Here is a 25354-nt window from a genome sequence, read left to right as displayed (position 1 = left end):
CCACGTTATCAAAAGTAACAAGTCAACGTTGACATTAGCGATGATGTCATCTGTTAACGTCAAAATTGAATGTCGTTGGAGAAAGGGATTAAATTGACACAATTATCAAAATTAAAAGATTAAATTGTTTCGATTTTGAGTACAGAAATTAAATTAAACAAAATTGAAGAATATAGAGACTAGATAGGTCTTTTGATCTTTTTTTTTTTTTGAAAAGTAATTTGATTTCATTAATACAAAATAGTTTAAGGGGAACCAAGCATAGATACATGTACCATCTTTGAAGGGAAAGAAATTGCAAAATTCATAGCAAAACTCACTTAGGGAAAATTAACTTTGTTTCTAATTGTTGAAGCAATTAGGCGCAGTGACAACTGTGATGCTTGGTGGTTTGATTGATTTTCTGTTTATATATTTGATTGGTTCTGTCTGCAGCATGCATAGTTTGTATGTAAAATGAAGTAGCTTCTTTTGCATAATAAAACATTTACTCATTAAAAAATAAGTAAGCAACCGAAGGATTGAAGATCACGTTTTTAGAAGAAACAAGATGGTATGAAGCGTCACGTAACACAGTCCACGGTCTAAGCTGTCTTAATCCATTCTTAGCTAAAGACTTGAAACACGTGGGGTGTAGGGTGTGGGGTGATGGATGAGAGACAAAGACAAAAGCCATAAAACAAGGGTTTACAACCAGGAAAGGCTCCCATTTTTATGACATCATCCCAACCGTATCATACTGCCATAAGGTCCATGACGCGATAACACAAATTGATATAGTTTGAAATTCTATTATAAATATATATAAAGAAAAAAAATTCAAAGTGGGTGGATTATTCTTTTGGCATACAGCGGCAAAGGCGGAGTTAGAGCATCTTTAAAAGAAGATCAAACAGAAAGACACATTAAATAATTTAAAAAAAATTTATATATAATTTAATTATCACTCATATAAAAAATTAAATAAAATTTAAAAAATATTAGATATATAAAAAAAATACATATTAACAGTAATAATAGTGTTATTTATATATATGACTGAATGAAACTATAAAAGAAATTTCTCTCACTCTTTGTATTCAAAAGTAAAAGAGAAAACAATTTTTCAAATTCGAATGAATTGTTTTTTTAGTTTATGTGTTCTAACTCTCCTCTCATTTTCTATTTGCCTTTTAAATTACGAAGAAACATGTTGGGTTATTGGATTGAACTATTGAAATATAATATGTTATGATAAGCTATTAGGTTAGACTATTAAAATATAATATATTATAATAGGCTTAGATTTATACTAAAACTTAATGGGTTTAGATTAGTAGACTCACTTTTATTTTTTATTTTTTAAATTTGATGGGCTTATATATTAGTTTAGAATTTATTTATTAAGCTTAACTAGCAATATGCTAACCATAATGACCTTCATTTTATCAAACAGTTTAAAGAATAAAACTAATTATTAAATAAAAATTATTTTGAGAGTCATTAAAAATATAGATAATTAATAAAATTGAATTAAAAAATATAATTATTTCATTCTATCAATTTATATGCATATCTTTATTACTTAAAGTTTGCAGCATACATGCTAGAACGCATTGATTATTCTGAAAAAAATAATATATTGATGAAATTTTAAGCAACAGTGCAATACTGCAAATTATATTTAAAAATTAAATAATAATTTATTTATTTTTTAAGATTAAAATCATAAAAAATAAAATTTACATAACAGAAAAAAAAACATAACAAATAGAAGATAAAATCTACATATGACATAATAAAAAAGAAAGAAAAAGAATATGATTGATAGTTGGTAGAAATTTGTGAAAGAAAATCTATAAAAATTTAAAAAATATGAGTAAATAGAATATAAATAAATAAATAAATAAATAAAAATAATAATATCAATTAAAAAAAACTTTAAAACTGAGTCAAGCATATGAAATTATTTTATTATTCTTNTTTAATTATTAAATAAAAATTATTTTGGAGGTCATTAAAATAATTTATCAAAAATTTAAAAATTTTATATACTATGTAAAAAAAATTTTAAACTTCGAGGGGCCATTCTATAAAGAGGCTTTGCCCCAGTACAGTGGATTATTTTATCTGTTGCTATGTGTTTATTAGTTACTATAAAATTTTATTATTAATTTCAAAATAATTAATACTTAATAACTAACTATATCCATTTACATTAATTGACTAACAAAAATTTCCATATCACAGTATTATTATTTGACTAAGGATGTGATGTATCGATTTTAAATTTTAATTCATATCAATTTTCATCCGCGTGGTTTGATTGATTCATTTCAATCTTCGATTAATGCAAAAATATATCATAATTAATGACAAATTGAATTAAAAAATGTAAATCTTATATATTACCTCTTTGATTCACTATTATTTTGTAATTATATATTTAGAGCCTTGGATGAATGATTCAATTCTTTACTTAAAGTCAAATAAATATGCAAATTTTCATCATTTACATGTACTTATTCAGCTCGTATTTAGCAATGACAAAACGAAGGAATCGCTCTTACGTGCCACGTGGCGGCCCCTGACGTGACATCACAGCACACGTTTGGTGATGTATGGTAAGGTTAGGGCTGGCCCCTCGCTGACGTTGGTTTCCCGCACCGTCCGCCAGCGGCCTTTTTCCTTTGCCCAATCACAAATGACAAATCACAGCAACGTGTGGGTCACATTAATATCCACCCGATAAAAAATAATAATAATAATCTTTGGATTCACAATTTTTGAGATTTACTCATTCTTTTATTATTATTAAGGAATAATTACAAAATTTGGAATTGGATAATGCTTGATTATTAATTTATTTATGTAATCTCTGGACAAATGGCAAATGCAAAATTCTCATGCCTTATATCTTTCATTAATCTCTTAATTTAATTCACTATATAAATGCTGCTCTCATAATTACATTTTTAAGAGTCAGTTTAGAGAAATTAAGATTAAATAGGTAATGGGTTTTGATTGTATTGGAAATCCAATTGTGAAAGTGATAAAAGTAAACGACAACATGTTATATGCAATTCAATATATTTATCCCATATTGATGTCGTAAGCTTACGCAAACAAAGCATGGGATTTTTGTTAGGAGAGTTCTAGTACTACTACTAGTCCTAGGTATATTATTATTTTCTTTAATTCTGGTAAACGTCACGGGCTTTGTTCTTACCTTATTAAATCCCGGGCTTTTGACAAGTTGGTTGATTGTGGGGTGGGGAGGAAAAAGAAAGGGTCGCCGTGCGTCAGACGAAGCAACTAGGTTAGATACAACTCGGACATGGCCCAACACGCATTACACAACAAAACAATGACACCAAACTAACGTCACCCATTAACCTACACAGCCGCGTAACCAAAAAGCCTAACTACCGTTGACGCCTGACCCTCTCCACTCCCTTCTCTGCCGTGCTCCTTTATATATCCCTCTTTCATCTCCCCATTGCAACTCGCTCACATTTTTCATATCCACCAAGCTACCTCTTTGCTTTGCTTTTTTTATTTTCTTTGTGTCTTTCTTTTTTGGACATTTTCTTAATTTTCACCATGCAACAAGCGATTCCATACAAGTCCTGGCCTCTGCCATGCGCCACCACTACTTCCCATCGTGCCCCATCGACACTTGGCCACAACAACCTCGTACTAAGCAGAGGAGGAGGCAGCAAGGACGTGCTTAATATTGTGTTAGAGAACGCTGTGATTGTGTTCGCCAGGAAGGGTTGCTGCATGAGCCATGTAGTGAGGCGTTTGCTACTGGCGCTGGGAGTGAACCCTGCGGTTTATGAGATTGATGACAAGGATGAGGTTGGTGTTTTGAATGAATTGGAGATGATCTGCAAAGGTGATGGAAAGGATAAAAAGGTGCAGCTTCCAGCTGTGTTCATTGGTGGGAGATTGTTTGGGGGATTGGATAAAGTAATGGCTACTCATATTAGCGGAGAGTTGGTTCCTGTGTTGAAAGATGCAGGGGCCTTGTGGCTTTGATTGATTCAGTTTTGTGACATCTTCTTCTTTTTTTTTTTTTTTTTTTCCTTTATAGGGTTGGTTGGATAATTCTGGACTCTAAAAGAGCCTGCTAGCTAGAAAATGGAAGGTTATTTTTTTGGTTTTAGAATTAACCCAATTGGGTGTGTAACTTTGTTACAGAGAAATACAAATCAAGATAGTAGATCTTGTGTTCTTCTTCCTCTGTTTCTAGATTTGTTAATTTGATTAGAATGATCCTCAAGGAATTGGATGATTTTGAGCTATCTTCTTTCTTCCTTGGATGACTTTTTTGTTTTTTCTGAACTTTATATCTGTTTCCAGCCTTGTTCAAAGGATTTTCATTGCTAAACTTTTGTTTTGAGTTGAAGATGAGATGCTGCCTGCTTGCAGCACATGGAGGTTAGTTATATCTCTGTTTTAAAATGACTAGACACCTGACGTTCAGTGGGTTGGCACATGGGCACATGTCGTGTTCCTGCGAGTAAAGTAATATAGGGGGCCTTAGCCTCTGCTTCCCCACCTAAATCCTAATTTATCTGAGACAGGATAAAAAGTTATGACCCATAAATTGACAAGTTTCACCAATATCAAATACGCTAGTGAACACCAAAATCCCAATGAAGAGTATACCATAAAAATACGCTTTAATTACCAAGCTCTGGTATCCATTAGCAGCAAAATAGCATGAAAATTTCACCATTAGGACCTTTCACACGACTCCAACTGAACCAACAAACATTTTATCTACATAAAACTTGGATTTATGGATTTTATTTCAGCTCCTAAACAGGAAACAAAAAATTTGCATAATAAACTTGAAAAGGAAGTGTAAAGCCGTCTTTGATGAGCAATTTATACATCAGTTTAGTTTTCAAGAGTGAGGTTTCTTAGTAACAAACCATCAAATCGTATCCAACCATGAATCGAAATCATTCAATACTTTTGGCTTTGGGACAGAGTGAGACGATGGAGAAGACTGACCGCTGTCCTGGGCAGCTTTGACATCAGTATGCCTAGACAAACCATTTCGGTTTACTAATGTGGATGTTTCTTGTAACAAATCATCAAAAGTGGAAGTAACAGCTGCAGATTTAGATGAATCAACACCTTGGTTTACCATTGTGGATGTTTCTTTCAATAAATCATCAAGTAAATCATCAACACTGGAATTAACACCTGCAGATTTAGATGAATCATCGCCTTTTCTTGCAAGTTGGGCCAAAGATGGAGAACCTTCTGTATAATAATCATTGGAGCTTTTTTGGGTCTTTAAGCCAGAAGAATCAAGAAGCTTCGTCTCACTGAAAGAATTAAGAAGCATATCCAATTCTGCCTCTGCAGCTACCGCTTCAAAAGTAGAAACTTTTTTGTTAGGGACCGAAGCAGAATTTGAATTGTCGTGTGTTGAAGACTCCAATGCTCTACTTTTACCAGATTTGTCACGTTGACTGGAAATAAAATCACTGTAAACTTCATCCACTGAATCCAAACCTTCATTAGACAATGTTGCATCTACAGACTTGCTCCCAGAGCTAAATGATATATGCTCAACATTTTTAGCGGCAATATTGACCTTATCAGTAGAATCATTTAGAGTTAGTTCTTCAGTTATTTGTGCAGCTGCTTTTCCCTCAGATGTTGTTTGCATTTGGTCAGATTCCTGATTGCTGTTTGCCTTTGATCCCTCTGCATGCTGGAACATAAACCAGTAATGTGCAAATAAATACTCAAGTGTAAATTATAAACATATTTGTAGACACAAAAATTGATGTTATGCAATTATGACCGGCTGGCTTGCAAACCTAATATGCCACCATAACCCAATACTGCCTATTGTCAAATTAATTAAAGATAAAAGGAACCACAAGAACTATCCAACAAAAAAATTTACATATGAATGCATTAGAACCATAGGGAAAACGTAAACTAAATGCCAAGATTTCTGAAAAAGCTGTATCTCCCATTAGGTAACAATAATCTTCAATTCCATTCAATTCTTAAGGTTTCCCAAGAATGATCTCTATGGGTTATTCGTGAAACTCATGGTGTAAACCTCAAGCCCCATGCTTGTTGCCTTTAGTTAGTGTCAGGAATTGCAGCTCCTCACTTAGAGGCATTAAACAATCATTATGAACCAACAGTAACTTGAATATCAATGTAGGGTATTGGACTTACCAGCTCTGATGGTAATAGATCTTCTTCAATGAAGAGCCTCTCAGATAAATTTACTTTTTCAAGTTGTTCAGCAAGAGCATGCAAATTCAAGGAGAGAAATGATGCCTACATAAGAAAACAGAGGGAAAAAGAGGTGAAAAGATAATAAAAAAGTAAGGTAACTGATGCAAGGTTGAAGGCAGGTGGCTAGCAGTAATAACCAGATCAAGTAAATGGCCTTAAGGACAAATGAGTAGCCCCACTTTGATACTGCTATAATTGATTGCACATAAACAGTCCATTTCAATTTTAATTTTCTTAAACATTTAACATATGATAAATTCTATGAATTGTGCCCATTTTAATAAATAGATCTAAACAATACATCACCTTTTTCTAAAATATCCAATGAAATTAAGATCAAAACTAGAAAGCAATCTTTCTCTTCCACCAGTCCTCTCCTTTGTTTGTCACAAGACACTTTCAACATGGATACTGATTACTGAAATATCATCCAGCGTGCAGTTAACAATTAGCAAAGGCAGTGAGTATTTATAACTTCAAAATCAAAATCAAAATTATCCCTAGTGTTGGTTAAGCACATCTATCAACTTGGATTATCTTACACTTTTAGTCCCAGCAGAACTGGGAAAAGACAAATCTGTCCACATTTAAATATGCTCACTGATGATACATAGACAAGATCATAATTAAGATACCCACATCAACTTCAAAAAATAAATCCCAAACACAAAAAGCCTTCATCTAATTCCCACAACTAACATAATAAGAACCTGTAAGATTTTCATTGCAAATTTCTCTAATTGCATTGTGAATCCAATCTAACACATGACCCACTGTTCGAAGTTACTTCTGTATATTGGACCTGCTTCTGACAGTAGAAGTGTTGTGAACAACAATAAATAGCAATTCATTAGCATCAGATTGTTAGATGCATATTCTGCTAGTAATCTTTAGGACAAGGCAGTGCAAATATGTGTCTGAGTGTAGAGGGACATATACAGATGTGCACATGCACGTGTGTGTGTGTGTGTGTGTGTGAGAGAGAGAGAGAGAGAGAGAGAAAGAGAGAGAGAGAGAGAGATGCTTGCTCATATCATAAAGTGAAAGACAAAACAAGAACATAGATACACATATCCAGTACACATCAAACAATGCATCAATGGACTTGAGAATTAATGTCTCTATCTGTTCCTTCGCAATTAGAATTTCTTGCTCAGTGTATATATAAATAACAAATAAAAGAAAAGAAATTACCTCATGAGTTGCAGTTGTTCTGTCTTCCACAACAAAATTATCATTCTGAATCAATGACAAAATGCCCTCTCCCCTTACTGAAAGCATAATGCCCACAAACTGATTGAAGTCTCCTGGAAGATTACCAATATATAAATTTCCATCAAGAATTCCAAAATAAAAACTGACATGTATAGCATATTTCCCTTTTAGAACACAAAAAAGACCATAGAGATCAGTCAAGGAAAGGTTCATAACTATAATAAGGATTGGTAACAATACCGGGTTGTTTTCAGAAGAAAATAACTACAACTTCCCAATTTTTTCTCTTCTTCATTCAATTCAAAAGAGATGCTTAGTCAACTTCTCCTGCTTATAACTCCTCTTTTTAACTCATTGAGAAAATGTCTACTTATTTGTGAAAATAAACCTACCATCAAAATAACTTGTTATTTTATTGCTTTTTATAAATACACCATATTGAAGGGTGGAACAAGGCTTATACAATTGAAACAGACAATTTCACATATTAAACTACATAAGGAAAGAGACAAATACCAGGCAGAATATCATCTAAAGAACAAAGGCTATCTGTGTAAGGATTCGACTCCAACTGAGACTGAGCCTCAGCAATCAGGTGATGAAAGTCAGCCCCTTTACTCTTTGGCAAAACAACATCGGGAACTTGACTTGTGCTATCACCAGATTGATCTTCAGAACCTGAATCAAATTCTTCCTCATAGTGATCCCAATTCGATGGTAGTGCAGATACACGCTGAGCCTGATGCGTTTTCTCTCGAATTTGCTTGCCTGTCTGCTTCTTTGCGTTTGCAGCATCATTACCACCAACTAATGGAGGTTTTGGCTTTTGACTTGAATGAGGCTTCTTACTATGGTGTTGTGAATGAGCTCTCTTTGATTTTGCCAAAGCCTTCGCATCCATCTCAAATATTTACACTGTCGAAATGAATTGAACTCACCACCCTCACAATGTACAAGGGTAACTACCACAACAAACAGGTGAATGATAACTCATTCGAATAAAATTCTTCTGTTCCAACTTACAACTAAAAAAAAATAAATGACTAAAATCTTCCAGATTTCAGCCCTATTATAATTGAGCCTAAATTTGGCACAAGGATAAGTTGAATAAAAAGGATGCCAAAGCCAGAATTTCCTGCAAAATAGTAAAAATTAAAAAAAAAAAAAACCTACCCATACAACTTCTAAGACCTAAATATTATATATTTTAGAAATTTTACTGCTTATCATCAATCAAAAAACAAAGAGTAGTTGACTGATAATTAATCATTACTAGAGCTGTAAAACTAAAACCCTAGTCGAGGAAACTAAAAATGAAAAAACAAATTACGCGTAATTATCCTCCAGAAATTGTGTTAATAATAACTGAGAAGTAGGAAAATGCCGATTAAAAAGATTACAAAAATAAAAATAAAAAAGCAACGAAGGGATTAGGGTTCTTACGTTTAATAGATTTGCGTGAAGTAAGCAAATTTGATTTGATTACACTCCATGGAACTGAAAATGGGGAGGAAAGATTTTGGGCTCCCATCTCTCTGACTAGTTTCCACGTACTGGGACAGAAACGTACGGCATCTCAGAAGAGGCCCAAAGAAGTATAGAGCGCTGACCCGCTGTGGTTTTTCTATTTTAATAGAATGGGCCTTCGTGGCCCAATTATCAGACGCGCAGAAAATGAATGAAAAGCATTTGGGTTAACACTTGGTTTTTCCTTAACTAGTTTTTGCCAATTAATCAACTTTACAGTCATGCAAAATTAATTGAGCCATGTTATTTGAGTTGTAAACTAAATAATAATTGTTGCATGAGACAGATTAAAATTAGCCATTCAATTTATGTATAATATTTCAATAAATTGCTGAACTATTTAACAAATTTTAAATAAATTTTTAATTTTTTTTTGCATACAATTAGGTTTTCATATTTTTATTTGAAACAAATAGACTCTTATCATTAATAGTTAACTAACTATTATTAATTAAAATGTAATTTATCATTTTATACTTACATGACACAAATATAGAGAGTGAAAAATAACACGTGACCATGTCACTTGTCAACATATTACATCAATGTTACATGACATAAAATAACAATTAATATTTTGATTAATAACAACTAATCAACTATTAAACATGAAAATGTATTTGGTTCAAAATAAAAATATAAAAATTTTTATAAAATATGTGAATATCCATTGCATTTCATAATACCCAATGTATCTCTCCATAACTAATGTACATATTTATGTATGTACATATTTATGTTGGTACATCTCTATCTCTGGTTACATCCAGTATATGTACATCCTTATCTACTAAGTTCATTCTCTCTATTTATATAAATTCATTCCCCCTCCACCTATGTGTGCCTATAAATAAAGGCATTATAGCTAATGGCAAAGATACTGAAACAAGAAAAGAAATAGAAGATCTCCTTACCTTCTTACTACTTCTCTCTAATATTCTCTTTCAAAATTATATTTCACAACACGTTATCAACATGAGATTTTAACTAACTAAGAAGGTAATTTTTTTTTATTCTTCAATCACTTAGATTTTAATTTTGTATATTGTCCAATCAACCTAAAGCCAGCAATGGACCTTGACCCTTTTCTCATGCCTTGAAGCGACGGTGAGTCTCTGAGAATCCCTGTAGTTGACATTTAAAGTTGTCAATACAAGTGCAAATGAAAATCACCGAGAAAAAGAAATATGTATGTTTGCTTGATAGTGTAACAACACATACCATACTTCCTAGCAAGAACTTTTTCTCAAGTGTGACATTGCTTAAGGCAAATATCCATACAATATCAGGTCCCATTGGGATTATTGATGGCTTCGAAAATTCGACAATTGTTATGTCAAATGGCACTATATTGCATATCAAGGATGCATTGCTAAGCAGTAGATCAAAGAGGAATCTACTTAGCTTCAAAGATGTACGCCATAATGGGTACCATCTTGAGACAAGTTATGAACAAAATAAAGAATGTCTCTACATCACTTCTTATAAGATGGGCTAGAAAACCATCCATGAGAAGTTGGAAGCTTCAACTATAGGATTGTATTGTCTCACAATTAGATCTGTTAAATCCTATGCTACCATGTTTAGGAAACTGGTAGATCCTGATGAATTTAAACTTTGGCATGATTGTCTAGGTCACCTGGGAGCTATGATGACATGTAGGATAATCCAAAATACTAGAGGACACTTTTTAAAGGATAAAAAGGGTTTATTGTATAAAGATTATTCTTGTGGAACTTGTTCATAAGGAAAACTCATTACTAAACCTTTTATGACAAAGGTAAATCTTGAATCTCCTTCATTCTTGCAAAGATCCAGGGTGATATTTGTGGACCAATACAACCAGCAAGTAGGTCGTTTCGATATTTCATGGTATTGGTGGACGCATCCTATAGATGGTTCCATGTTTGCTTGTAATCTATGCGCAACGTCGCCTTTGCACGTTTGCTTACACAGATTATAAAGCTCCAGGCACATTTCCTAATTATCCAAGAGCATAAGGATGGATAATGCTGGTGAATTTACATCTAATAACTTTGATGCGTATTGTGCTTCACTAGGAATCGAGGTTGAGCACTCGATTCCACATGTTCATACTTAGAACGGATTGACAAAATCCTTGATTAGGCGCATCTAAATTATAGCTCGTACTTTATTATAAGAACAAAGCTCAACTATTCAGCATGAGGTCATGCTGTTTTGCATGCAACGACACTAATTAGATTGCGCCCCACTGCTAATCTCCTATGCAATTGGTTCTAGACTATGAACTAGACATTTCACATTTATGCACCTTTGGTTGCACTGTGCAGGTGCCTATAACACTGTCAAAAATGATTAAAATGGGTCCCATACTCCGTTTGGTCATTTACATTGGGTTTGACTCACCATCCATTATTAAGTTCTTGGAACCAACAATAGATGATCTTTTTACTGCTAGATTCATGGATTGTCATTTTGATGAAACAGTATTTTCATCGATTGGGACACCTAAGGCTTCCATAACTAAGAAGTATAAACCAATTAAGATATTCTCCTAGAATGAGAAAAACCTATCACATTTAGACCCAAAAACTCCTAAATGTGAAAATAAGGTGCAACGTATAATCCATTTACAAGCACTTGCCAATAGACTTCCTGACGCATTTAATGATGCTGCTAAAGTTACAAAGTCTTATATTCCAACTGTGAATGCTCCAGCTAGGATTGTTGTTCCTAAAGAACAGGTGAAATGGATCAAAATGGTTCACGCTTGAAGCATGGAAGACCAATAGGATCAAAAGACATTGTTTATCAAAAACTAAAGAGGAGGAATTAGGAAACCATTCTAGAAGAGTCTGGTGTTGAGCTTACTCCAAAAGAGCTTATTACCCTTGAAAAGGCACAAATCCATGAAAAGACCACTGACCTTGGGAATACTAAGGTTTCCATTACATATTGTAATGAGATTGAAATCGAAATGAGATAATCATTGTGATGCTTTTGCACTCTTAGTTGCTCATGAGATTATAAACAATGATTATGAACCGCGATCTATTATCGAATGTCACTAAAGGCATGATTGGCCTAAGTGGGAGGAAGCAATCTAGGCTGAATTAACTTCCTTAACTAAATAAGATGTTTTTTAGGACTGTAGCTCGAACCCCTTATAATGTAAAACCCGTTGGATACAAATGGGTCTTTGTTTGAAAACGAAATAAGAAAAACGAGGTTGTGAGGTATAAAGCTCAACTCGTTGCCCAAGACTTCTCTCAAAAATCTAAGATTGATTATGATGAGACCTGTGATGGAAATGATCACCTTTCATTTCCTTATTAGCTTAATAGTTTTTGAAATACTAAAAATGCATCTTATGGACGTTGTAACAACATATCTATATGGTCCATTAGACTCCGATATTTATATGAAAATTTTTGAGAGATTCAAAATGCTTGAAGCATACACTTCCTGTAACTTATTCTCAATAAAATTGCAAAGATCTTTGCATGAGTTAGAGCAATCCGGTCATATGCGGTATCAACATTTAAGCAAGTACCTAGTCAAGGAAGTGTACAAAAATGATCCTATCTGCCCATGCGTGTTTATTATTAAATCAAAAACCAGATTTGCTATTATAGCAATTTATGTCAACAATATGAATTTGATTAGAACTTTAGAAGAGTTATCTAAAACTGCTGAACATTTGAAAAAGAAGTTTGAAGTTAAAGATTTGGGTAAAACCAAACTTTGCCTTGGTCTAGAGCTTAAGCACAACGCAAATGGTATATTTGTCCATCAGTCAGTATATATTGAAAGATTGCTTAAACATTTTAACATGGACAAAGCTCACCCATTAAGCACCCCTATGGTTATAAGGTTTATTGATCCCTAAAAGGACTCATTTCGTCTTAGAGAACCTGATGAGGAGATACTTGATCCTAAAGTACCATATCTCAATCCAATTGGGGCTTTGATGTACTTGGCATAATGTGCGAGATCGGATATCGCTTTTGCTGTAAATTTGTTGGCACGTTTTAGTTCTAAATCAACCTAGTGACATTAGAATGGAATACACATGTCTTCCATTATCTACAAGGAACCATAGATTTGGGATTATATTAATCTAAGGATTCCACTAACTTTGGTTTAAGTAAGATACATTAATGCGGGATATAAATATGATCCATACAAAGCTTGCTCCCAAATCGGTTACTTATTTTGCTATAACGGCACCGCCATTTCTTGGCGCTCTACTAAGCAAATGCTAGTAGTTACATCCTCTAACCATTCCGAGATTATCACTCTATATGAAGCAAGAAGAGAGTGTATTTAGTTGAGATCCATTATAACGCATATTCGTAATTCTTGTTGTTTAACACCGATTACAAATTCTCCCATTATAATTTATGAAGATAATGTTGCTTGCTTTACACAAGTCAGGGGATGATATATTAAAAGTAATAGAACCAAGCATATCTCATCAAAATTTTTCTCTACTCACAAACTCCAAGAAAGTCGACAAGTTGACTTTAAACAAATTCGATCCACCAATAATCTTGCAGATCTTTTTACCAAATTATTATTGACGTCAACAATTGAGAAATTATTGTATAGCATTGGAATGCTGAAAGTTAACAAGATAAAAGATTAATTTGCCCCAGAAGTGGCAATATGGCTCAATTGAGGGGGAACAATTATGGACCATACACTGTACTCTTTTTTCCTTCTAATCGATTTTTGTTCTAGTGGGTTTTTCTGGCTTAAGGTTTTGAATGAAGCAATACAATGGACATTTAAGGGGGAGTGTTATGAAATATGTAAATATTCATTGTATTTCATAATACCTAATGTATCTCCCCATTTCCAATGTATATATTTATGTTAATACATTCCTATCTCCTGATTACATCTAATGTATGTACATCCATATCCATTAAGTTTATTATCTTTATTTATATAAATTCATTTCCCCTCCACTTATGTGTGCTTATAAATAGAGGCATTGCAGTTGATGGTAGAGATACTGAAACAAAAAATGAAATAGTAGATCTTCTTACAGTCTTACTACTTCTCTTTAATATCCTCTTTCAAAATTATATTTCACAACAAATTGAATGTAATAAAAAAGTAAGAGTTTATTTTAAATAATTTAATGAATTTTTTAAATATTACTTGTTAAAGTTAAAAAGATTTTTTCATTATTGTAAAACCCTAGAATTCTGACTTTGATGCAAAGTCCAAAATTTTCTTAAAATTGTCCTAGTAATTAAGAAACGCCGTAGTCGTACCTACGACTTATAGTTGAAGGGGAAAACAAGTTGTGGAACATTAGTTGTTGGGAAACACATTTAACTGACGTTTTTTCTTTTTGCCATTGGTTGCATGGGAGAGTCACGTTCATCTTTGCGGCTTTTTTTTTTTCTTTTGGCCTTTTTTCCACTTATTGGAGAGATTAATTATTTAATTACTGCTTTATTAGTAAATCGTAAATTACATAAGCACTGCCTTTAGATATAACAAAAATGTTTCTGAAAATTAAATTTTAAAGTCCTTTTCATTTTCAAGTTGCCAAGTCTCGTCGGTGCATTGAAACATTGGAATCCATTGAATTCTTTTTGACCGGTTTGAAACTTTAAATTTTCCAATTGATTAGATTAAAAGTTTGCATTATTTATTTAATTATGATAAAGACAACCTTGAGGAAATTAGACCACTTTTCTACCAAATGAATTACCTTGTAGTTATTAGTCAAAAGCTTTGATGCAGGTGGTAGTGATATATAAAACGTAGTGGCAGATATGGGCCTGATTTTGGAATTCCTTTATCAAAGGGGAGGCTTTGAATGAAATCTTGTCTTTTCTTTCTTCCCTCTCTCTAAATCCCAACACTCCAATCACTCAATGATTGTTCATGGCTATACAGTCTCCAAACAAAAAAATCTGCCCATATGTCACAGTGCCCCTGAGTGGAACTTTTAAGTGCTCGCAAGTTTGATGGCGACCTTGTTTTAATTAATTTCTCTAAGCTACCACGCCCAGCTTGTTTATTTCATCAACCTTTTTAAATGAACATTAATCTTGTTTAGGCAGGATATGCTCAATACTTAAGTAGCATTAAATTCTTTTGCGTTTAGGCATTATTTGCTCTACTCCCTCTCTTTCTCTCTGTATATGGTGTACTCGTGCTATTATATAAATAAAATAAAAATGGATGGTCCCTCGTCCCTAGTCCCTAGTCCCTACCCTGTTCTCTTAAAAAAAACCAAAAAGGACGGCAGCTACCTATGCTTGATGACCCTTTATGAGAGGGAGCCGGAGTGGGGTGTGCTTTAGCTTTTCTTTCCAAAGCCAAAAACAGAACAGAATCTTTGATCTTCTTATATGGCATTGCATGAGTACATAATTATCATTTTGGTCTGATTGAGCCAAGCTTGTAAATTTGGGTCTTTTCTCCATGTTTCTTAAGCAGAATGCTATATGCTAGCCGCAGCTCCAATCAGAAGCAAACAAGATAATGCATGGAAACTTATTACATAAAAAACCGTCATGAAGAAGCACTTTAGCATGCACCCAAAATTATTGTACTTGTTTTTATCTGGGTGTTTGTATCTGCATTTGTAATAATAATAATAATTTAAATATAGTTGCACACACTCAACAAAATGACAGCTACTTGATTAATTAATTAAGTAATTATTTATATATAAATACTGAACAATTTAATTAAGTATTTCTCCCAAGTCCCAACAGCATGCGATGTTATTCAAAATCTTTTTGAAAGGGGGAGTCCACGAAAGAGCAGTGAAAAGGAAATGGCTTGGTCAATCTAAGTGAAAACAAAGCAATCCATTAATGATCATCCACTAGGTGACACTTACGTGCTTTAGTCTTCATCATATCTCTATAATGTCTGTGTTTGATGAGAAAGGGTGAGTCATTAGACAACTATTTGTCGTCTTCGATGCGAAACTTGCATTCATGGAGCAGGAGGATCAGGTTTTCCTTTTATCACCACTAGACAAGTTGTCCACCCCAGCTGCATTAAGACAAGTTACTTCTACTTCAAAGGAGTCCACAAGTCTAAGATTCTAATCCCTCCTTTCCTTTCTCTACCTGACCAAATGTACCAAAGGCTACCATTTTAGGTTACACTTGGAACAGAAAAAAAATAAGATACAACTTCAAAATTAAGAAAAAGAAAACAGATTCCGATTAATATTTTATATTATACTTATCTCTCGTATTTTTATACCCAGGCTTCATTGTTTCGTAATCTCTTTAATAGGTGTTTCATGTGATTAAGTTTTGCGGAATCCTGGTTGTGGTAGGATGGCCCTGTTCTACTCCATGAGACAGTCTGCTCTTAGGTTGATCTAAACCTGCAACTGCAAGCAGGAGGATGGTCGTTTTTGGTTCTAAATTTTGTTCAAACAGAACAAGACATGATAGGGTACATATGTCCTGTTTTAGATGGCTGTTCCACTACCTTAAAAGGATAGATTTGTATACTAATTCCTTATGAGCAATGAAACCTAATTTAATGCTTTTCCAAAAAAAAAATTTGCTGTGCTTAAAATTAATTTTTTGTGTGCCTATTTTTCCTCCTTAACCACGACAATAAATTAGAAATAAAATTAATAAACTGCACAAATAATTGAAATGCGGAGGAATTAAGAAGAGGCTGCATATATACATATAATTCATGGTAAGTACATCAAACATAAATAATAATTTCGCGAGGCTTTTGTTTCAAGAGAAGAGGGAGAGTCCTAGTTACCATTATTATCACAACATAAAGTAGGCACCTCTAATCCAAAAGAATATTCATATATTGCCTTTTTAATGCCTGTTATCAAAAGGTTAGATTAAATGTAAGGGGAGACCATCTAGGTTGTGCCATATGTACTGCAAAATAATTAGAAAATTAAGGAGAAAAGAAGAAAAATAAATATAAAGATTACAAAGAATAAAAACAGGGTTTGTGAAAAGGCATATATTCTCCAACTTTTATAAACCAAAGCATGTGGGTTCTGTAATGGATTCTTAGATCCAAATCTGCCGTCCTTTAGGGATATATCATATACTATAATTATTTTTCAAAAGTAAAAGAAATTAAAAAAAAAAACTAACTTAATTCCTCCTCAAAATTAAAATTTCAACATTTACTTTCCCAATATTGCCCTTGAAACTTCAATTAGTTTGCTGCCATGGCTAATTACAAGAAATTAATTAACTTTGATACTTTATGTATTAATTAAGCATAGTTAATTACAGGCAATCACTAAATTTCAAAAGTAATTTTGAAATTGATGCCCAAGTGCCTTAAACTAGCTCTATGCATTTGATTTTTCTTATATACTATAATACTTATCCTCTGTTGTATCTAATTTGGACAAGGTCGAAAGATGTTTTAGGCTAAACGACAGACAATTTTTTCTTTGGATGGTCAATTACCAGAAAGATATTACATAATGCTCAGCATGCACTTATTCATTTAATTTGCGAACACAATACCTAATGCTTGAGTAAGAAATAAACATGCAAAGGATGAGGAATGGTGAAACTGTGATTAGGAGCTGGGACATATCCATGCTTTGAATTTGGAGACTAGTTAATTTGGGATATGATTGTTTGAATATAAACCGAACAACTAGTCATCCCCTTTGTTTTTCAAAGCAGAAGACAAGGAGAGAAACAAATAGGCCCTTGGTGACAACATTTTGCTTGTCCCCAAACTCTTCCGTTTCAAAGTAGTATGGTTTCTAACATAGACATGTATTAATGTCAATTTGTCAGGGCCTTTTTTTTTTTTCGTTTATTTTTTTGGGTGTTAAACCCCAAACCGAGAGAGAGAGAGAGAGAGAGAGAGATGAGGGTTGTGGGGTTTGAATAGGAATCTGAAAACCAAACCTTGAAAGTTGAAGCCTTTTATTTAGGAGTGTTGGAGAAGGAGAGAATATTCTGGTGCGGCCACGGTTCAACAGCAAAACTCCAAAGGTTATATACTAAACAAAGGCGGAAAGCAAAACATGATTAGATTATGATTAAGGGGTTAGCAGGAAAAGTCAGCCCACTAGGAGACGACTGCTCACACTTCCAAAAATTCACTGCCTTTGTCAGCTCGCGGTCTTTTAACCCTGTTCCCTGCCATACACACTATACAATTAGTACTAATATATTATTATTATTATTGTTACTATCAGAAAAGGCGCCCATTGATCAGGCCATCCCAAAATTTCAGTGCCTTTATCGAGGCATTTTACCCTAGGCTTATCGTTTTTTCTTTTCCCTCTTCTACTTTGCTGCAATGCTAATGACCAAGCCCATACAGGAATATAATTCATGATTGGACAGTAAAGAGCAAATTGCTACCCTGGAATTCTTATGGTATACAACATACAATGCTTTCTTCATACTAAATAAAGTGCAAGCAATACATTCACAGTCCGACGCAATCCACGGATGCATGTTAAAGACCTGATTTCAAGCAGAAATCTGTACCAAAATCCATCAAATCAAAAGCAAAGAGACGGAGCTGCGGAAAAGTGAAAGTAAAAAAGTTGATTATGGTCATCTACCATTCAAGTAAAAACCAACCAATCAGACTTTCCAAACAAGTTTCTGTTCCTAGCTAAATTTCTCTATGTTGCTTCCATCAGTTTCACTCATCAATAATTGAAATAAACTCTAACAGTAATAAAATTGAGCCAAGTGGGTTACAAATCTGTCATCCGACGATTATTCCCTTTTGTGTGTTTGTTTCGTCGTTTCTCCTGGATTTACCTTGCTTACAGTTGGGCACGTGCATGGCAGATTTTGTGAGAGAACCAAGTGATTATAGAGCTAAGCCTATAGCAACCATCTGATGTAGAAAAGGATGATTCAAGCCAAACAAATATATGGCCATGTGATGAGTTGAGTTTATAAATAGGTGGCCTCAATCTTCTTTGGAAAATGCCTCCAACTTAATTTCACTTTGACTATTTGGCTAGGCTGAAGACCCAAAAGATTTTTACTTTCGTTGAAAATGAGGAACAAAATAAAGTGTCATGACTGGTTTGGCATCTCTTACATGTCACACTCATTTAGGGACTTTTCATTATTGTTAAATTCATCTTTTTGACAAACACAGCGCCATTTTTTTTCCCCAGCCTCTATCATTGTATTATGAAAATGCTTAAATAAGTCGGTGATAAGTGGACCATCTACCAAACCTCTCCTTGGTTTTAGATTCTGGTGATAAATACAACTTTTTCACTGCTTTCTTAACTTTAAGGGAAGTTTTAACTGTTTGAAGAAGAAAGCAGCACCAAGCAACATAGATTGCCCTACGGCTTCTTCCCATGTGATGAGATGCATTTCTCATTTGATTGATGGCTTATCTTTCTTTTAAATCTGGAAAGGAAAAGAATCCTTGCTCCTTTCCACAAGTAAACTTTGCTTAGCCTGAGAACCAACCAACAGTGGTTTTACTCTTTAAGGGGAATGGCTGGGCTTCTGAAGGGTGAAATGTGATTCAGTTATGGACTAGGATTCTTCAGCTGGTTTCTCAAATATTTGAAACGATATACAATGCATTTTCTTTTATTTATTATGGATGTGCATTTAAAAATGGCGGATTGGAAGGGCACCAGAGATTAGAAAAATGGTAAAACGAAAAGCATACGAATTATGAGATAATCATTCCAAATGGAAAAAGCATAGAGATTAGCTTTCTTCCGACCTCATCATATGTGTCATCATGCACCTTTGGGTTTTCGCCCACCCCTCTTCTCTCTCTTTCTTCAACCTCCTTCCTTACCCTCCCAACTTTAACTTTTCACCGCCTCTCATAAAAAAAAAAAAAATACTAGTATTATATTCCACCTAAAAGCAAGTAATTATAATTAAACTCACTGCACATTTTTTTGTGAGAGAGAGGAAGGAGAGATCCATTCCTTGCATATATCAGCTTATTGTGTTAGGGTTGAGAACCCATAAGAAAAATACTCAGTCTCTTGAGTTTCTCTTAACCACAACGTTAATAGTCCTTTTCGTTAGCTTATCTTAACTTTTCTGGGTTTCTTTCATAGATTTGAGTCAAGAGAAGAAGAGAGAAAGCTTAACAAGATGTTAGAGCAGATGACAGAAGAATCGATTTCAAATGGTTTTGTCCAAAATCCTATAGCTGGATCCAATCCTCCACTTGCAAAGAAGAAGAGAAACCTACCAGGAACACCAGGCAAGTATATATATACCTTTTATTCCTCAAAGCTTTATTCTCTTAAAGCTTACCGTTTTCCTATATCTTTCTCTGAAAGATTCATAATGATCATCAGATGGGTATATTCAAAGTTGTTCAGGTTTATAACTAAATTACCGTGTGTTTTCCACATGACAATATGGGTTTTATCAGATCCTGAAGCCGAAGTTATTGCCTTGTCCCCAAAGACTCTGATGGCAACCAACAGATTTTTGTGTGAAATATGCGGTAAGGGTTTCCAAAGGGATCAAAACCTTCAACTTCATCGGCGAGGCCATAACCTTCCGTGGAAGCTCAAGCAAAGGACCACAAAAGAAGCTAGAAAGCGCGTCTACGTCTGCCCTGAAAAGAGCTGCGTGCATCACCATCCTTCAAGGGCTCTCGGGGACCTAACTGGTATAAAGAAACACTTTTGTCGGAAGCATGGAGAGAAGAAGTGGAAGTGTGAGAAGTGCTCAAAGCGATACGCTGTGCAGTCAGATTGGAAAGCACACTCAAAAACCTGCGGCACCAGGGAGTACAAATGCGACTGTGGTACTCTATTTTCAAGGTGATACATTGCTAACGAATTTCCAGTATAGCGAATTTTACGAAAACTAATACTCGTAGCAGTAATATATTAACAAGGAAAAAAAAAAACAAAAGGGTGAATAGGGCAAGAAAGTGATTTTTGTGGTTCTGGTAGTTCTGTCTGTGTGATAGACGATAAAGCATCGCTTTCTTCGTGCAACAGTGTTAATCAAAATTCCGTAAAGACTAGAATCAACATAGAAAAAATGAAGCCCTGACAATGATTTTTTTTTTTTGTGGCTGTTACTGTCTTTGCCTGTGTGACAGACAGGCTATAGAAACACCGCCCTCTGTCCCTCTCTTTAGCTGGGAGAGAAAAGAAAAAGCGGAAGTAAAGACAAAGAGTTAAGAGCACGATATATGGTTAAGAAAACATATATAATGTTGATTTTTATCCGCTAATACATCTGTTTATAAAAAGATGATCTTTTTTTCTTGGTTTCTTGAGTTTGACGTGTTAACCCAATTAATCTGACTTCTCTCACTAAATAATAAACCCTTAGAGGGTTACTTCTTGCCGTTTTCCGTTTAGTTATCCTCCATTTATCTGAGACACTGTTTATGAATTTTGTGTGAGCAGGAGAGATAGCTTCATCACACATAGGGCTTTCTGTGATGCCTTGGCTGAGGAAACAGCTAGAGTAAATGCAGCTTCCAACATGCACAGCTTGGCCACTAGCAATATCAATTATCATCTTATGGGGAATCCGCTAGGACCAGGCATGGCGCAACATTTTTCATCCATTTTCAAACCGATTTCAAGCAATGATGAAACATTAGATCAAACTAGACGTGGACTTTCCTTATGGATGGGCCAAGCATCTCAAGGCCATGATGCAATTGGCAAAAGTCTCCAAGAGATACATCAATTTGGTTCTGTGAATTCGGGATCTATATACAGTGATCCTCTAGTTTCAACCTCGAATGCTCCTGCATCTGATTATCCGTTAAATTGGGTGTTCGGAAATAAGGTCTCATCGTGTAACGCTGAAGAGATAACTAGCACTTCACTTCCTTTGAACAATGTCAAGGAAAATGGACCTCAGCTTGTGAGTGTTCCTTCATTATTTAGCACCCAACACCACTCTCATCAAACACCATCCGCAAATATGTCCGCCACAGCTTTATTGCAGAAAGCCGCCCAAATTGGAGCAACTTCAACTGACACATCATTCCTAGGAAGCTTCGCAACGAAGTGCAGCAGCAGTCAAGTTCAAGATGGAAACAAGTATAGTGGTCTGTATGGTTCAAACACACCAGCAACTACTCTAGGAAGTGATTTAGAAAATTCAGCAAATGATATTTCCACTTTGAATCAATTGCAAATGTACCCTGCAAAACGCCGACACACGCAGAATGAAGATAGTACTGGAGGACAAACAAGAGATTTTTTGGGTGTTGGTGTACAAGCCATCTGTCACCCATCTTCAATCAATGGATGGATATGACATGGCATGGGAAATTTCAAGAGTCTGCATATTTTCTTGATGGAAAGCTTGGATGATAATAAAAGTGGAGTTGGATGTGGAGTCAGAGAGATGGAAAGGGAAAGGGAGTGACAGAGTTTAGTATTTGGAGACTTTGCAGGGAAGAAAAGTGGCATTGAGTGCTTGATGGAGGCTAAAAGTTTGGTTGGAGAACTATTGAAGGATGAAGGAGGAGATCCATGCATATTCTCTTGAACCTTTGAAAGCTGATCCCTTTAAAAATTGTGGCTTTTAACTTTGATAAAAGGGAATGGAGTGGTGGGGGCAAAGCAAAAACCCCTTTTGAGCTCCATTATTGCGTTGTTTCATCTCTATTGTGGTTGTTGTCTTGTCACACTGGATTTAAAAGAGTATTTCCAGATGCATAAAAGCTTGATAATTCTAGTACGAACAGGCCTTGAGCTGTTTCTTAAAATAATCTAATGTTTTCCCTTACCAAACCATGCATATATATATATGTACTGTACCATAACAAAAAGATTAGCACTATGACATGCAAGAAATGGAGAGAAGCGCATTAAAGCTTCAATATTTCACAGTAATAATACAAACAAACATTTATCTGTTTGTATTCTTAATTATATCCACTTCTTCCAATTTCTTTTTTCTTAACAAGCACACTAATTCTGTAGGCAGCATGTCTGAGTTGTCGATGACTGACTTTAATACCAGGTTCTGTTGGTGTCTTTTGATTGTTGGACTGATCTTGTTCCTAAGAAATTTACAGTAATAAATTAAAATCATCTTGCTTTTCAATCAATCTCTTTTTCTGTCTCCCCAATAAAACTAACCGATTGATGTGCTTGTATTTACTTGTTAGATATCTAACGTAGAAGCCCCTCATTGATTGGGATAGAATGATATTTTCATTTCAGTAGGTGTTTAATTATACGCTTTTGGGCAATCAATACATTATTCCTTGAAGTCTTGTGGTATGTGTATCGGGTAAACCAACATCTGGAATGCAAAAGAAAAAGAAGAAAAGCTAAAGGGGAAAAAAGGGGTCTCTTGATGATGTGTCCCCTTTTGCTAAACTGATCTGTGCATGGTAAATTAAATTACATGGTATGAGACACAATTTTTTATAAAAGACTCTATCAAGGTACACACCAGACATGGAGGAGAAATGAGTACACCGGGAAAAAACCAAAGTCCCAAAATCTTAGCTTTAACTGGGACATAGTCATAATCATATATAGGTAAAATGTCAAGGGAAAAGAAAAAAATTGTCATCAAGTGTGCACCATCCCTCGTGCCTTTTTGGCCGGTGCCAAAAATACAATGGGGTCAGTCAGAGTAAGACATGCCAAACAAGTGGACAATGAATAAGAGTTTTACTTCGTGGATTATTGGTTCAACATAATGTGGATAATATATATCTTGTGGCCCCATATTTGGACCTGTTTTACTTATATTTTGGATTTTCAACAACACATTTTTTAAAACTGTGGTAAATTTTTTAAAGCATATACATACATACATATATAAGTCGAATACTTAAGCAATTCTTGAGATGGAATTGCCAAGGGTTGCTAATTTGATGCTTCATGTGCTAACTAAAGCAATGAATTCTACAACTATATTCCTTTTTCATACTGATTTGTGTGTGTTTCAAGAGTTGAATAATTGTGTGATGTAGGTATGGAAATTGCCAACTCATAGTGAATCAGATGGGAAACTAGCCAGCCAGCTCCTAAATCCCTTACTTGTTCATGGTTTTAGTAAATTGCTTGAGAAAAGCAGGTCCTAGAATAATTCTCCTAGAAATTAATGATTGAGAGTACTGATTAAACTCAATCCACGTCCTCTTGAACCCCAAAAACAGGTAAAGATAACGAAGGGGATCCTCTCCATAAAAGTCTCACTGTCATGAGCTCCTTGTTACCTTTAGTCTTTTTCTCCTGTTCTCAATAACAACTTTTGCATCCAATAAATAAAAAAGGTCGAACCTTCATAATCAATCTGAGTAATTAATTTTACAGTATCTCTTTTTCTTGAAAACCTCATTGTCATGACTATCATTGATTCCTCCATAGGCACAAAAGCAAAAGAAATATAATACTAAGTTCTGATTTAAGATAAAACGAAGCATCCCAATCCTCAACTAACTTCTCTGAATTAGTTTTTTTTTTTTTTTTGAAAAGCAACTTCTCTAAATTAGGTTATTGAAGCTAATCTAATAAGTCAATGAATAACATACTTCAGAAAAACAAAAAAGAAAGAAACAAAAATTTTCAAGAAAGGTATGAGTATATTCTTGTAATATAAATTGTTAAAGGTCTAACTAAAGTAGCAGCATCTCTTATCTTACTTTAATCATGAATTCTCATACATATATATAGCATGGAGATTGTGAATATGTAGCAATTAGTGAGTTTGGGAGTTGTGATTTCAGTGACACACAACAATAAAAAAATTTCTGTCCATAGTAAAATTTTGACTATAGTTTCTCATAGCATAAACAAAAAAAAAAAGTCTTCAAAATACAAGAAACTTAAAAGTGAAAAAAAGAAGAAGAAGAAGACAGGTTTACTCAAATTTGTGTATGATCATGAATACATTAAAACAGTAAAAAATTTAACCCCAAAAAATAAAGTAGAGAAGAGACAAAGGCATGTGATACCGATGGTCGATCTATTAGACAAATTGAAGTTTCGACCAAAATGATACAACAAGATGAAGGCCAACTCACGCCTTCTTTTTATTGTAGCCTAAGAGAAGTTATATATCGGCTTCCCTTTGCTCTTGATATTTACACTTTTTTTCCCATATGGAAATACATATTTCCAAATTACAAGTCAAGAGTCGACATGCATTAACATATATCTCCACCTAATCAAAACAAGAGTATACTGGCGGAAATGAAACATCCCATCTATTAAAAAGTGGGGTAGGATTTAGAATAAAGTAACACTATATATGTTAGCACAACTATCTCTTTTCTCTCTTCTTTTTTTATTTTTATTTTTTTTTACTGTACAAGCTTAAAGGAAAAGGCAAAGAAAAGAGAAAGGAGTGCCTGATTTTTGGTATAATGTGATACTATTTTCATACTAAAATTCTTGCAAAGAGAA

General features: G+C 34.3%; 3 protein-coding genes across 5 annotated transcripts; 2 read left to right on the top strand and 1 right to left on the bottom strand.

Annotated features, from left to right (window-relative positions):
- LOC18608784 (glutaredoxin-C9) lies at positions 3461 to 4286 on the top strand. The gene has a single exon (XM_018116041.1). It carries the CDS (start codon positions 3583 to 3585, stop codon positions 4018 to 4020), a length of 438 nt encoding a protein of 145 aa, XP_017971530.1. The 5' UTR covers positions 3461 to 3582; the 3' UTR covers positions 4021 to 4286.
- Positions 4784 to 9020, bottom strand: LOC18608783. 2 transcript variants are annotated; one of them, XM_018116040.1, is made up of 6 exons: positions 8920 to 9020; positions 7993 to 8611; positions 7456 to 7568; positions 6199 to 6303; positions 5455 to 5716; positions 4784 to 5370 (listed from the first exon to the last, which is right to left on the bottom strand). In XM_018116040.1, the coding sequence occupies exons 2-6, from the start codon at positions 8375 to 8377 to the stop codon at positions 4925 to 4927; spliced, it is 1311 nt and encodes a 436-aa protein (XP_017971529.1). In that variant the 5' UTR covers positions 8378 to 8611; positions 8920 to 9020; the 3' UTR covers positions 4784 to 4924. The 2 variants fall into 2 exon arrangements, with proteins under 2 accessions (XP_017971529.1, XP_007043709.2); XM_007043647.2 differs by having other exon boundaries at positions 4784 to 5716.
- On the top strand, positions 19889 to 22776 carry LOC18608782 (zinc finger protein MAGPIE). Of its 2 annotated transcripts, XM_007043644.2 has the most exons (3): positions 19889 to 20202; positions 20377 to 20773; positions 21374 to 22774. In XM_007043644.2, exons 1-3 carry the CDS (start codon positions 20091 to 20093, stop codon positions 22239 to 22241), a joined length of 1377 nt encoding a protein of 458 aa, XP_007043706.2. In that variant the 5' UTR covers positions 19889 to 20090; the 3' UTR covers positions 22242 to 22774. The 2 variants fall into 2 exon arrangements, with proteins under 2 accessions (XP_007043706.2, XP_017970188.1); XM_018114699.1 differs by having other exon boundaries at positions 19889 to 20773; positions 21374 to 22776.

Source organism: Theobroma cacao, chromosome 2 (genome assembly GCF_000208745.1).
Source record: "Theobroma cacao cultivar B97-61/B2 chromosome 2, Criollo_cocoa_genome_V2, whole genome shotgun sequence".
In the NCBI taxonomy this organism is placed as follows: Eukaryota; Viridiplantae; Streptophyta; class Magnoliopsida; order Malvales; family Malvaceae; genus Theobroma; species Theobroma cacao.
This window is presented reverse-complemented; position numbering and strand designations above follow the sequence as displayed.

Excerpts from the sequence above, each read along its gene's own strand:
- LOC18608784 (XM_018116041.1), top strand. The coding sequence starts at position 3,583 with ATGCAACAAGCGATTCCATACAAGTCCTGGCCTCTGCCATGCGCCACC.
- LOC18608782 (XM_018114699.1), top strand. The coding sequence starts at position 20,091 with ATGTTAGAGCAGATGACAGAAGAATCGATTTCAAATGGTTTTGTCCAA. Across the intron at positions 20,774-21,373 it reads TGTGGTACTCTATTTTCAAG|GAGAGATAGCTTCATCACAC; the intron begins GTGATACATTGC and ends TTGTGTGAGCAG.
- LOC18608783 (XM_007043647.2), bottom strand. The coding sequence starts at position 8,377 with ATGGATGCGAAGGCTTTGGCAAAATCAAAGAGAGCTCATTCACAACAC. Across the intron at positions 6,304-7,455 it reads GAACAACTGCAACTCATGAG|GCATCATTTCTCTCCTTGAA; the intron begins GTAATTTCTTTT and ends TTTCTTATGTAG. Across the intron at positions 5,717-6,198 it reads ATCTATTACCATCAGAGCTG|CATGCAGAGGGATCAAAGGC; the intron begins GTAAGTCCAATA and ends TTTATGTTCCAG.